Raw genomic sequence first — 13,934 nt, 5'->3', positions numbered from 1 at the left:
TTGAGGAGAAAGGAGGAAGCTAGGTAGATAGACAGGGACTGGAACCATAGGAGTGTTGGGGGTGCGGGGCTAACCCAGAACCCAACTAAAGAAAGTTACTAAAACACCCCCACTGGGTGGGAAAGGAAGGGTGCCCACAAAAGGCATGAGCTCAGTCAGCATGGCCCAGTGGTTAAGCATCAACCTATGAACCAGGAGGTCAGGGCGCATGCCTGGGTTGTGGACTTGATCCCCAGTGTGGGGGATGCAGGAGGTAGCCAATCAATGATTCTCACCATCTATGTTCCTATCTATCTCCCTTTCTCTCTGAAATCAATAAAAATATTAAAAAATAAATAAATAAACAAAATGCCTGAATGTTGCTAAGACATGCAGCTTACAGATAACCATTCACAAGATAGTAAGGCACATAAACTAATCCCAAGGATGTTGCTAAGGCACAATTATTTGAAAGGACCAATCAGGAACTAACAAGCACATATACAAAAAAGTGTGTGAGCTTCCTCCACTCTCTTCTCCCCTCCAGGCAATGGGTCCTGTGGGGGAGCACAACCCTGTACCCACGTGGCTTATGGCCCTGTGCGGCTCTACACATGAACAAATAGACTCTAACACCCGGCTGTTATAAGAAAAGGATACTCTGGACACTGGTCTGCTCCTGAAACTCTCGCTGCGCCTTCTCCAGGATTGGCTTCTCGCAATAAACTTTGGTTCCGCTAACCATTTTTGTCTGCAACTTCCAACAGCCCACGTTTTGGTTTCAATATCAGGAAAAATATACAGTCAGAAAACCCAGGTTTTAGTCCCATTTCTATTTCCAATACCCATTTCAAAAGCCTTTTCCTTAAAAAAGAAATATGTATTCTGTGTGTCTGAAGTTTACTCCAAAATTGAGCCTTTGAGTAGCTCCTTGAACACATGAATAGCAACAAAATACCTGACATATTATGATAAAATGTGTCACAAATTATCATGAAATATAGATCAGATCAAGCATTTTTTTTTTTTTTTTTATACAGAGAGGAATTGAGAGGGATAAAGAGTTAGAAACGCCGATGAGAGAGAAACATCGACCAGCTGCCTCTTGCACACCCCCTACTGGGGATGTGCCCGCAACCAAGGTACGTGCCCTTGACCAGAATTAAACCCGGGACCTTTCAGTCCGCAGGCTGACTGACTATCCACTGAGCCAAACCAGTTTCGGCCAGATCAAGCATTTCTAATGAAAATCTTGCATCTGAATTGAGATGTGCTGAAAGTGTAAACTACATACTGGTATTGGAAGTTTTTGTACCCCCCCAAAAAAAGTAAATTATTGCATTAATACTTGTTTATTCTGATTACATGTTGAAATAATAATGTTTAGATATTAGGTTAAATAAAACACATAACTAAAATTAAGTCCACTTGTTTTACCTTTTTAATGAGGCTACTGGAAATTGTTAAATTACTATGAAATTACTTTTCTAATTGTACTGAATAGCCTGAAGTCCTTCACAGTAAAGTTTGTTGATTCTTTTTTTCTATAGCATCTACAGGGATGTAGCCCATCAAAGATGATACTCAGAAAGTGCTAAATCAACAGAAAAATCCTATATAATAAAAGGCTAATATGCAAATCCACTGAACGTCGGAACCATCAGTTGCTATGATGCACATTGACCATCAGGGGGCAGACACTCAACACAGGAGCTGCTCCCTCGTGGTCAGTGCACTCCCACAGGGGGTGTACCGCTCAGCCAGAATCTGGGCTCACGGATGGCGAGCACTAAGGATGTCTGACTGACGGACATCCTCCCGAGTGCTTCATACTGCAAGAGAATGCAGGCCAGACTGAGGGCCCCCCACCCCGAGTGCACGAATTCCATGCACTGGACCTCTAGTGTTGCATATAAGTATACTATTAAAAGAGCAACTAGGTTAAGACTGAAATTCAAACTTTTTGATTCATATTCTATTGGGGTGGCATCAAAATTCCCCTCATTTGGTAATTATGAGTATTCTAATATATAGGTTAAGACAATTTAAAACTGTTGAACCTTAGAGGGAAGGCAGGGAAGGGTGGGTGGGAAGAGTTCAACATAACCTGTGGACACAATGGGGTGGTGAGGGCATAGCAGGGAAGGGAGGAGGACAGGAGCAGGCAGGAAGAGGTTAATGGGAAAAAAAGAAGGACTTATGTAATACTTAACAACAATAAAGATTAAAAAAATAATAATAATAAAAAATTTATAGCTGAAATGTAAATATACCTAATCTGTTGTTGTTTGAATTGTGTCCTCCCGAAATTCCCATTTGAAGTCTTAACCCTACCCTCAGATGTGACTGTATTTGAAGACAGAGACTTTAAAGGGGTAATTAAGGTAAAATGAGGTCATATGAATGGCCCTAAGCAGATATGACTGGCTTTGTAAGACCAGGAGATCAGAACACAGGTAACACACAGACCAAGAAGCAATAGTGAGGACCCAACGAGAAGGCAGTTGTCTGCAAGCCAAGAGTCCTTAGAAGAAACCAAACATGCCAACACTCTGATCTTGGACTTCCAGCCTTAGAATTGAGAAAATAAGTTTCTATTATTTATGATACTTTGTTATGGCTTCCCTCATACACTAATAGACTATTCAAAACACAAAACTTTTTAAATAACTTAGTGGAGTTTTTGTTTTTACACTCAAATTATAAATTCAGTTCCTTAGTCACATTAGCCATATTTCAAGTGCTCAGTAGCACCTGTAGCTAGTGGCTGCTGTGTTGGATAGCAAAGCTCTGGAGTAAAGACCAAACCAGAAGTTTCTAATAAGAATGTTTAATTGGTTGAGAGATGTGACCAAGAAATGTCGCTATATTTTTACTATATATTGAAGCATTTTTAATTTTTAATTTTTAAAAATGCAAGTGACTCAAGTCTACCCCAAATCATTCTTAACTATGATTTGCTGAGTAGAGATTAAAGATTAGGACTGTGTTTGGTACAGATGAATGACATCACTTAGGATTCTTGGGAGATCTGTTGCTGCAAAATACAGAAGACTACTTATATAGGTGGCCAGTGTACACTGACCATTATGAAAGAGTCAGAACTCTAGGTATAACTTACCCATGGATTTCCAAATTACCCACTGATAAACTGGGGGAACCCAATACCCATCTTCAGGTTCTATCATGCATTTTGTGAACTAAATCAGGCATTTTCAGTGGAAATTAAATTCCAGGAAAATGAGATGGCATGAATACTATACTGAACAGGATTTCCCATATTCAATAACCAGGAGACATCAAAAACCTGAGTCCACTATTCATAATTTCATGCATCTATAAATTAAAAATTCAACAAGCATGGAAGAAAAATACAGAATTCAGGAAACAGAGAATATTTCTGCTAGACGTGCCTAAATACTCTGAACACTTTTTACTGAACCAAGTAGTTATCTCCTTTGCAAATCAGAAAGACAAAGAAAGGGATTTCAAAATTTAATAATGAGTATACTAAAGTTCATCTTGTAGTATTTTACATTTGCATAAGACTCTGCTTCTTAAATGTGCTTTTTATACTTTATAATATCTTAAATTTCCCCAAGAACTTCATGTTCAGATATGTTACTTTACATACAGAAACTCAGGCTCTGAGAAATTGACATGTCCAAAGCCTGTAACTAGTGGGAAAGTGGCTAAAACTTAAACCTAGTTCTTCTAGTTCCAAAACTTTTCGAGAGGCTTTATCCTGTTAAAGCACCGGGACTATGGGCAGACACGGTGCCATGCAATAGTCAGTTACCATAAACATTTGCAATATAATTATGTTGGCTTGAGCTATAAACCAATAATACTTCAAGTGGTAATTAAATTCAGAATAAACCTAAAAAAATAAAAATAAATTCAGAATAAACTTCAACAATGGTAATTCAGTTCAGAAGAAATAACTCCCAAGAACATTATGGTCACAGGAATCTTTTTAAAATTTAAATATAATATTTTTGCAAAGAAATATTGAGAAATAGAAAACTTTAAGCATAAATCATATTTATAGTGACCAAACTATGTGGAGAAAAGAAAATGGAACTTCTGACTCAGGGTTTATTATATATGTTTAATGTGAATGATGTTTCATATCAAATTGGTACATTTTTATTCTATCAGATCCAATTAAGAGTGATGCAAAAATCTTTATTTAAAATGTCAATATTCATAGTTGAGATGGATTTAAAATGTGAGGGACAAATATGCTAGATTTTAAAACACTGAGTGGAATGCAAAAGTGGTCCTAGTTTGGATCAAGCAACCACAAAAGTTATTTTTGGAACAATGGAAAAGTTTAAATACAGATGGTTTTAGACATTGTTTTCTATGGGAACAAATGTAAACCTACTTTGCCCCACCCTGTATATATACTATATTATAAAAAATAACATCTATATTTTGATTAAACCAGAAATTCAAATCTCCATGACTATTTACTCTGTGTCTTAAGACTGTGAAATAAGCACACGTGAAATAATTCTAAGGATGGTTTGATTCCACTTTTATTTTAGCTAGAAAGGGTGTAAAATAAATCTACTTTCAAACACATGGAATTCTGAATACAAAGCTTCATGATAAAAAATGAAATGATCATACACTGAAGAACAAAGCAAAAAAGGCCAGGGTTTATAAGAATATTTTGAAAAGGCACCTATGTTTACAAAGTTTAGTACAGCAATTGTATGCCTTTACCAGTTAAATATTATTCTTCCTTAATTAAAAAAAAAACAACAACACACACACACACACACACACACAAACTTTTAGATTAAAAAATAGCAATGAGAATAATAACTAAAATGTTTACATCCTTACTATGTATGTGTTAATACTTTATAGATATTTTTAATCTTCACAACAATCTCCCTAGAATGTTTCCTTCCTACTTAATTGATGAGAAAAATCAAGATTTGAAGAACTGTATTCAGAATATATAAAGAAAGCTCCTACTTGGTAATCATCTTGTAATATATAGGGTGTCCCCTCAAAATGTATACTCTTTACAGCTGATAGCTCATTGGAATTAGTAATTATTCAAAGTGTATACACACTTTTGGGACACTGTATACATTTATCAAACCATAATGTTGTATACTTAAAACTAATATTATATGTCAATTGTATCTCAATTTAAAAGAAACTTCTACAAATTGATTTTTTAAAAAGAAAAGACAACCCAATAGGAAATAACCAGAGATATAAACAATACACAAAAGATATTAGACATACCCATAGACATTTGGCAAGATCAACATTCTGCATTAAGGGAAATGCAAAACAAAGTCACAGAGATACATCTACACCCCCACCAGAATGGCTAAAATTTAAGGTAACAATTCTAAGGATTGGTAAAAATATTCCAGGCAATAAATTTAGCACAAGTTAAGGCTAGAATATAGAAGCCTGAACAAATGATAGTAGTTCAGCTTGGCTTGGGCAGAGAGGTGAATGATGGAAGTATTCTGGAAAAGTAGTTAGGAATCAGATCTGGAGTACCTTTGAGGCCAAGACAAGGACTTTAACCTATAAATGATTAGCAAAGCAACCAGGATATTTAACTGAGTTCTAAGGTATATAAAAGGTTGTTTTGTATGAATGTTCCAAGGGGATTCGACTAAAAACTAAAAAAACTTACTACCCTACAAAAAATTTCTCTATTCTCACAATCTGTTTTGCCTTCCCTGTTCAATTACATACTTCCGAATCCCAGCTGCACTTTCCAGCCTAGTCAGCCTTTCTTTGTCTTCACTCACCACCAGGTGAACTCATTGAAGGTCACATGCAGCCCTGGGTTCACACAAGGACAGCCCATCACCTGACATGCTCTCTGCTTCCCCTGGGGCCTAGGCCTCCCAGGTAGGACCTGTTTTATGCCCCTTTCTGCAACTTCTTTCACTTACTTCTTTTTAGGGGCCATATGTATTGATATCCCAAGTTTTTGTTTGGTTTTGTTGTACAGGCAGTACAGACTCAAATGAACTAGTCTTTCGTAATAGACATTTAGGTTATTTCTAGTTTTATTATTGTAATCCATAGTGCATATCTTTGATCACAATATTTCTGCATATTTATGTGAATTTATGAGGATACATTTCAGAAATGAAATAGTTGGATCAAAGGGTATGTTTGCATTTCTGTTATCAAGAGTAACTCACAACCAGTTAGTGTCTGTCCTTTGATACTAGGTGTGTGGGTATGCAAAGTGAAAGATGAACTTGCTTCTGTTTAAGAGTTTACAGTCTCATTGGAAAGTCAAGAACAAAGCAAGATGGTTACTAGTTGGATGTTGAATAATGTGTTATAGAACCCATATAGGAACCATGGAGACTGGGGGGAAGAGATGAGGACAGGCTGGAGTAGGCAAAGAAATCATGGGAATGACAGACACCAACTGGGCCTCCAAAATAGCACTGGATTTAAATGTGGAGAGGCCTCGGGGAGCAGAAGAGCATGTCAGGCGATAGGCTGTCCTTGTGCTTGTCTACATTTTAGAGTGATAATCTCTTGGAACTGCGATTTGGAATGATAATTTCTGGTAGACTTTTAAATTTGGGAACATTTCTATTTTGTTTGAAAAAAAATAAAGAGTACGTATGTTGGTAATACAAATATTTAATTATTTTCACTCACTGCCACCACCCCCTCCCCATTTTTATTTACAAAGCAATAATATGAATCCAATTTCTTTAAAACAAGAGTAATAATATGCTGGAGTGTATGTGTCAAAACAATATCTAGAACATATGCCAACTGTTAGTAATGGTTATTCCTACAAGAGGAATTACAAGAGACTTCACATCCTGGGTTGTTTTTCTTTAAATAATAAGCATTTACTTTAGTTATAAAAACAAAAAATATATTTATTTTAAATCTCTCTCAGCTAGTGATTGTTCCAAACAGAGAAGCATTTTGGTCGTCCCAGCAATTTGTTATTCTGAAGAGAACAAGCTTGATTTTAACTGTTGGAGTGCCCAGGATACTAAATCTAAGAAAACATTCCAGGTAAATCATACCTACAAAATAGTTCACAGAAGTAGTAACAGAAAAACTACCTACTTCTCTGCTAGATAAATATTAAAAGTCTGTTTGATGGCCGGGACTGGTTTGGCTCAGTGGATAGAGCGTCGGCCTGCGGACTGAAAGGTCCCAGGTTCGATTCTGGTCAAGGGCATGTACCTTGGTTGCAGGCACATCCCCAGTGGGGGGTGTGCAGGAGGCAACTGGTCGGTGTTTCTCTCTCATCAATGTTTTTAACTCTCCGTCCCTCTCAATTCCTCTCTGTGTAAAATCAATAAAATATATATTAAAAAAAAAAAAAAAGTCTGTTTGATGAAGAGAATCCCACTAAAGTTAACCTCTCGCATTTGCTTAATTACTTACTATGTACATATGTTTACCCTTAAGAAGGACAAAAAGGAGGGATGAGAACCACTAAATCACAGAGAACCCCCAGAGGGATGCTGGATCTGTCTCAGGGGATCTGTACTTTGCACAGGATATCAGTTGCCCCCCTCCAGCGCTGTTCTTATTGACTTTGGAGTCGGGCCTTCTCCAACAGGCCTCTGATGAAGATAGGAGCCAACTGCCTGTCCTTTCTACAGGTAACTGCTCCACATCTTTTCCATCTCAGCACTGAGCCTGAGATCCAACCACCCCTTTCTTTTCTGTTTAGTCTTCCAGCTGATAACAGCTCTTCACTATTTGTGCTAAGTGATTTACCTGCATTACAACTCATTAATAACCCTGCCAACTTTTCCTATTTTACAGAAGAATAAACTGAAATACAGTTGATTCCAGTATCCACATTCAGAGATTCAACCAACTGGCAGGTCAAATTTATTGTTCTGAAGAGAACAATATATTTTTGGGGGGGCTGGGGTGGGGGTGGGGGGAGTTAGGTTGTTGTGTTGGAACTGACTACGTAGTCTTTTCCTTTTTGTAGTCTTTTCCTTTTTGTCATTCTCTAAAAAATACAGTTTAGCAACTATTTACATTGCACTGGGTATTTAAGTAATCTAGAATTGACTTCAAGTATAAGAGAGGACAAATACGATACTATTTCAAATAGGGGACTTGATTTTATTATCTGGGGGTCGGGGGATTCTGGAACCAATCTATCTGGGATACGAAGGACAACTGTAACGAGATGGATAACTATTAAGTGGCAAAGCTAGGATTTAAAACTCAGAGACTCTTGATTCCTCGATCCCAACTTTACTATGCAGCACACACCTATTACACACTTCTTTCAACCTAGAAAACACCTGAAAACTTTAGTCTGCAAAGTACTTAGGTTTGAGGAACAAATCTGAAAACCAATAGGACACCTGGATCCAATGTTTACTCTTGGAAATGCTGGCCAACTCTGGGCAACTGAGACCTCTGAAATGTAATTTGCAAAAGGTTTGTTTGCTAATGCTTAACTTCTAAAAAGCTATTTAAAGTCTAAACATCCAACCTCTTAAGGACATCAAACTTATCTGCATTTAGATTCTAGTTCTGTCCCTGGTTCCTTCACCTGTAAGATGTAAACAACTCAGCACAGGGAATGAGTGGAGAGTGAGGACTCAGTGTCCCCTGTTGTTACTATTATCCTTTTTTTTTTTTTTTTTTTTTTAGTATCACATCTCCCAGGATATGGAAAAAATGCCAAGTTCAAAACCAGGGATTTTCAACTGATGTGCCACAAGAATTTTTAAGACATGCAATATTTGACTAAATTGTCAAGGAAAAAAATGACAACAGCCAACACAACAATAGCCACATGGTGTGAATGCATCAAAATTATACTCTTTTTTTGGTCAGATCGGCAAAGATATATTTTTGGTGTTCCGCAGAATTTTATTAATTAGTTTATATGTGCCATGAGAAACAAAACCCAAGAGTTCATGTGTTTTCTTAAAACAACAGCTTTAAACGTTACAAAATGATGCACTCCGTTTGAATTATGAAACTGGTATAGAGAAAAGCTCTATACAGCACAAACAATAACTGGCAGATAAAGATGTGTTTAATATTGCAAAATCACCACGCCAGTCAATTACAACCAGCTTCAATTACACCGAGATTACACAAGTCAATTACAACCAGCTTCAATGCATTCCTTCATCCATTTCACGTGAATCACATAATCTGAAACTTCAAAGTAGTAACAGAAATCCTTGCGTGAGTGTGTTTTATCTTTGCAACATGTTCCTCAGCCACTAAGCAATCTTTTCCTGGGCAATAATCTCGGGCACTTGGCAGAACGGACAGGGACCATGAGAGATCTGACACCTTTGATGCCTGAGGCTCTGCGGAGGAGGGATTTAGCCGCAGGTGTTAGAGGCCCATCAGCTAACAGGCTGCCCTTCCGCTTCTCGAGGGGGAAAGCAGACCAGGTACCAAGTCCTTTAAGCCCCCACCAACTCCGCTCGGCAAGAACCGGGAAACTGGGGCGCGGGAGGCTGAGCGGAGCTGGGACATGAGGCGGACGGACCGGCGGACGGGAAACCGCACCGGGTCCGGCCCGCGTCCCTCCCTTTCACCGCTCAGGGCTCCGGGCAGAGCCCGCCCATGACGCCGGGGGACGTGGGGAAACATACAGTACCATTGGGAAGCAGGGGCTCCAGCGGGGTAAAGGCATGCTCCATAGCGGATGGCGGGGCTCTGCATTAAAAAACACACATACATTAAAACGCCACGTTAGACCGTCTGTCTGCATTAAAAGGCACGCGAGATCGCTGGGACTTTTGGTCGCTTTATCCCCGCGAACCTGGCGTGTTCCCTCGGGAGGCTGGAACCCGCGGGTCTCGGAGGCGCCCGGAGCGCACCCGCGGGCACGCCGCCTCCCCGGGGCCGCCCCCTCCAGCCGCGCAACCGCCGCCGCCATCCGGGGCCTGGAGGAGCGAGGGGCGGCCGCCCCCTCCCCGCGCTCGCCACCCCAGCCCGGGCCCGCGCGCGGAGGACGCCGGCGACGCGCCGGGCGGCAGTCGCACTTACTCAATGGCGGGTGGAGCCAGCGGCAACGGGGCGCGGGCTGCGGCGCGAGGGCATCGACCGCTCGGCGATCGGCTGAGGCGCCTCGGGCGGCGCCGCGGGTTTAAGTAAGGGACGAGCGAGGAAGCCACGCCCCCTTCCGGGAGCCGCGGCGCCGGCGAGGCGCGCTCCCGGCCGGGGCCGCGCGTGCCTGGCGGTGCCTGCGCTCCGCTGCCCGCAGCCTGCTTTGGCCAGCGCGGTCCTCTGTCATCATAGTTTCCTTTGGAAGAAACTTCAAGCCACCCACTTGCAGCTCGTGAAGAGGCATTCTGTTGCCAAGCAGCTTTTTTTTTTTTTTTTACACGACGGAGCAAGCCTACCCACCAGAACCGTTCTTCTCTTTCTTTCTTTTTTTTTTAAAGTTATCTTTTTTTTTAATATATTTTTTATTAAATTATTATTTTTGTACAAATACCAATGCCCCCCCCCTCCCGTACATACCCTCCCTCCCCAGAGTTTTGTGTCCATTGGTTGTACTTATATGCATGTATAAAAGTCCTTTGGTTGATCTCTTATCTCCCCCAGATCTTCCCAACCTCCCTGCTGTAATTTGACAGTCTGCTTGCTGCTTTACTGTCTCTATATCTATCTTTTGGTTCTTCAGTTTATAATGTTCTTTATCATCCATAAATAAGTGCGTTCTTCTCTTTCTTACTTTGGGCCAAAATCCCCTCCTGCTGCCCCACCACTGCCCCCAGGCCCCTCACCTGTTGGAGCGATCCCTGGCCCTCAGAACCTTCTTAAGTGTATTTGAACAGTTATGCTTCTCCCTGGCTCTCTTTACCTTTTCTCAGCTAAATGCAATTTGCACAAGGTTCTGATTTATGACAGGTGTTCAGACTCGACCACCCTGGTTCCCATCCCCTGTATGTAACGTTGCTTACAAATTGTGGTCCCAAGAACTGGTGCGACCTGCACAAGCCGCAGCACCTCACAAGCGTGCAAATCTCTGCTCTAAGAGACCTGATGAGACCTGCATGTCTGCTATTAGCATTGAGTCTGTCCCGGGGATGACCGCAGACACACACAGAGCAACCCTTCCCCTCCCCCGCCACCTACCCCCACACACACCTATTAAAGTGCCTGAAAACCCTGGGATGCCAGGAGAAATTACTCCTTAGTCAACACCTGCGGGTAGGCTACTGACCTCCCAGATGGCTTACAATTGTGAATATGTATCTCTAACAACTCAGAAGCCTCGTGCCCTGAGTGCCATTCCTTCGAAAGGATAGGCCCTCTGTCTCCCAGTCTTGGGCAATAGAATCCTTATTTTCAAAGGTGCCAGCTGTCGAAGATCTGGCCTCATGGCATTCGCACTGACCAACTCTTTGTAATTTTTCACTTCTCTGACTCTACTGAGAGTCTTCCCCCATCTTCCTCTTCCTTATTCTCCCTGCCAAATCACTTCTGCACAAGTGAAATGGAGCTCAGCTTTCCCCTGCTGTCAGCAGTTACTAAACTCTGTTTTCACTGCTTGTTAAAGATAAACTTAGCTGTGTTTAACTTTACCTCTAGCCACAATGTCCCAAGAGAGATTAACCACAGGAGAGTACTCATTGCCAATGCTCATTACCATTTTTTTCTTAGTGGCCAGATCAAATAAAACTTGCAGGCATTTTTCACTATTTAAGTATATACCTATCTCATACTCAATTTTTGACCAAAATGCTAAGGACTTCAAGTTGATATTTGTAAAATGAAATATTATGAGCTTGCAATGACAGTTGCATCAGGCCATTGCAACCATGTCACCTACCACTTGCAGGACATTCCAGTTCTTCCTCCAATGTTGCCAGCTTTGGAAGGGTTCTGCAAGGAGCAAATGACTTGGTAATGACTTGGTTACAGGTAAACACCTCACCAGGTGCCTACCTGGTACACCTAGGTTTGTAACAAATGTCCCTCTCCAGCAATATGGTACCCACATATCCCTTGCTGCAGCACTGTTTATATTTGCAACACACATCCTTGCAATGTGTTTTATGTGTATGCATCTAGGTCAAGTTTTCCCCAAAGTCACTGAAAAGAAAAACACTGAAATCTTTTTTTTAAACTACTACAAATTTCAGAAGTCCACATGATTAGTTTAGAGATGCCAGTAGTGAAGTTAAACAGCAACAAACCAGAGGTGGGGGGAGAATGTTTGCACACGTACCAAACAAGGGTTTGCTAGCTTTATCATATGAAGAACTGCAAATCCATCAGTAAAAGGCAAGTTAAACAGTAAAATGATGACTGAGGATACACACAAGCAAATGACAGAATATATTCAAGTGGCAAATATGTGGGGGGAAAAAACACACCGTCAATAAGAAGCAGGTTTGAACAATGAGATAAATTTACTTGCCAGCTTGGGAACAATTTTTAAGTAATAACACATTGATTAAGCAATCATTACCTTTCAGTCATGATGTTAAGTAAGGTCTTTTATATTTTATTTTAATTACCCTAAAATTCAGGTTCTAGGAAAACAAAGACCAGATTTTAATTGTTTCCCTTTGAACCCTCACTCTCTAGCACAATTGCTGGCAAAGAGCAAACAACCAGTGAGTATATATTGAATATTCTTAATGAAATTGATTGCAAACTCCTTCTGCAGGTCTCCTCACAGCTGGCTCATCTATCAAGCCTCAGCACAAAACCGACTTCCTTCCCCCGGTTACTCTATCTCACCTAGGATTGTTTGTTTTCCTGCAAAGCAATACTCACAATCTATAGTTATTAACTTAGTCTGTTGCTTGCCTCTGGGTTGTGCCCCTCCATTGGAGTTCTGCTCCCTAAGAACGGGAACATAGTACTTTGTTTTGTTCATTGCTATTTCTCCAGCCAAACAGGATGCCTCCCTCACGGTAGGAGTTCAAGTAATATTTAAGTGGAATTAATAAATGATGGGGAAAATGGAAATAACAGGAGTTATTCTCTCAGCAGGAATTATTAAAAAGATTAAGCTAAGTCAATATGCCCTCATGTGAAAAAAGTGTCCATGATGAAGAAAATTTAATAAGTGCAAATGGTAAAACAGAATTGTTCAAAGTGATCTCTGTAGAAGGCAGTAGGCTGAAGGAAATATTACTTTTGATTTTACACACTTTTTATTTTGTCACCTTAATATTTTTGCAATAGGCATATTGAAGAAATGTGTGTAAAATGTATATTAAAATTATTGGCTCATTATTGTTAATATTTGACATATGGGGGGGGGGAGGGGCTTCCAGAGAAAGCATTGCACATGCACAGTATTCAGAGCAGAGATTCTACAATTTCAACCAAATTTCCAATGGATTCTATGACCCCCAAAAGTTGCACAGGATAGGAAGGAGCTGCTGCCAGTAGATTATATGGTGTGTTTTTTTGTGTGTGTTTTTTCCAGGATACAGGATAGGTATCCCTCCTTCACCAATTACCTTCCACTCTGCCCCCATCTTCCTGCACTGGGTGGATATCAGAATACAGAGTATATGGCTGCAAAAAGATTCTATGTTAAAATTGTTCTGCAGTGAAATCAGCTTGGAAAACTCTGCACTCTTTCACCCATCCAATTAGAGAATTATAACATGTGATCTATCTTTAAACATCTCGTGAAAACCAGAAGTTAGGAATCTGTTTATCTCCAAACCCAGACTTTCTCAAAGACATTGGAGCACACAAAACTATTTTGTTTTGTTTGGGGGTGGTAGTGGCACATCTTTTACAATTTTACAGTGCAGTGTTGCTCCAAACACCTGTTGGGAGGCTCTGACCCCAGCTGCCACCCCCTCTTCGCTGCTACTGCTGTTTTGCTTACTGCTGCCACTAAGCGTTCTTCAAGAGTTTCCAGTATTTGACCGTCAGCTCATGGATTTCTGCATTGTTTTCAGAAAATCAAATCATTCAACTTCAAATGCATTCTTATTATC

The 13,934-nt window shown here is 40.4% G+C and overlaps 1 protein-coding gene across 3 annotated transcripts in view; it reads right to left on the bottom strand.

Annotated features, from left to right (window-relative positions):
• TPK1 (thiamin pyrophosphokinase 1) overlaps positions 1–10,088 on the bottom strand; it is a 187,957-nt gene extending 177,869 nt beyond the window's left edge. Inside the window, exons 1-2 of one of the 3 annotated variants that reach the window (XM_084896553.1) lie at positions 10,003–10,088; positions 9,611–9,669 (exon numbers count right to left, since the gene is read on the bottom strand). In XM_084896553.1, the coding sequence (XP_084752679.1) occupies positions 9,611–9,653 (43 nt within the window). In that variant the 5' untranslated portion in view covers positions 9,654–9,669; positions 10,003–10,088. Of the gene's footprint in view, positions 1–9,610; positions 9,670–9,775; positions 9,974–10,002 lie in introns of those variants that run through there. The other 2 variants (XM_084896552.1, XM_084896554.1) reach the window with 2 other exon arrangements.
• Between the last annotated feature and the right edge of the window lie 3,846 nt (positions 10,089–13,934).

The sequence above is a fragment of the Pipistrellus hanaki genome (assembly GCF_964339955.1).
Source record: "Pipistrellus hanaki genome assembly, chromosome: 10".
Taxonomy (NCBI): Eukaryota; Metazoa; Chordata; class Mammalia; order Chiroptera; family Vespertilionidae; genus Pipistrellus; species Pipistrellus hanaki.
This window is presented reverse-complemented; position numbering and strand designations above follow the sequence as displayed.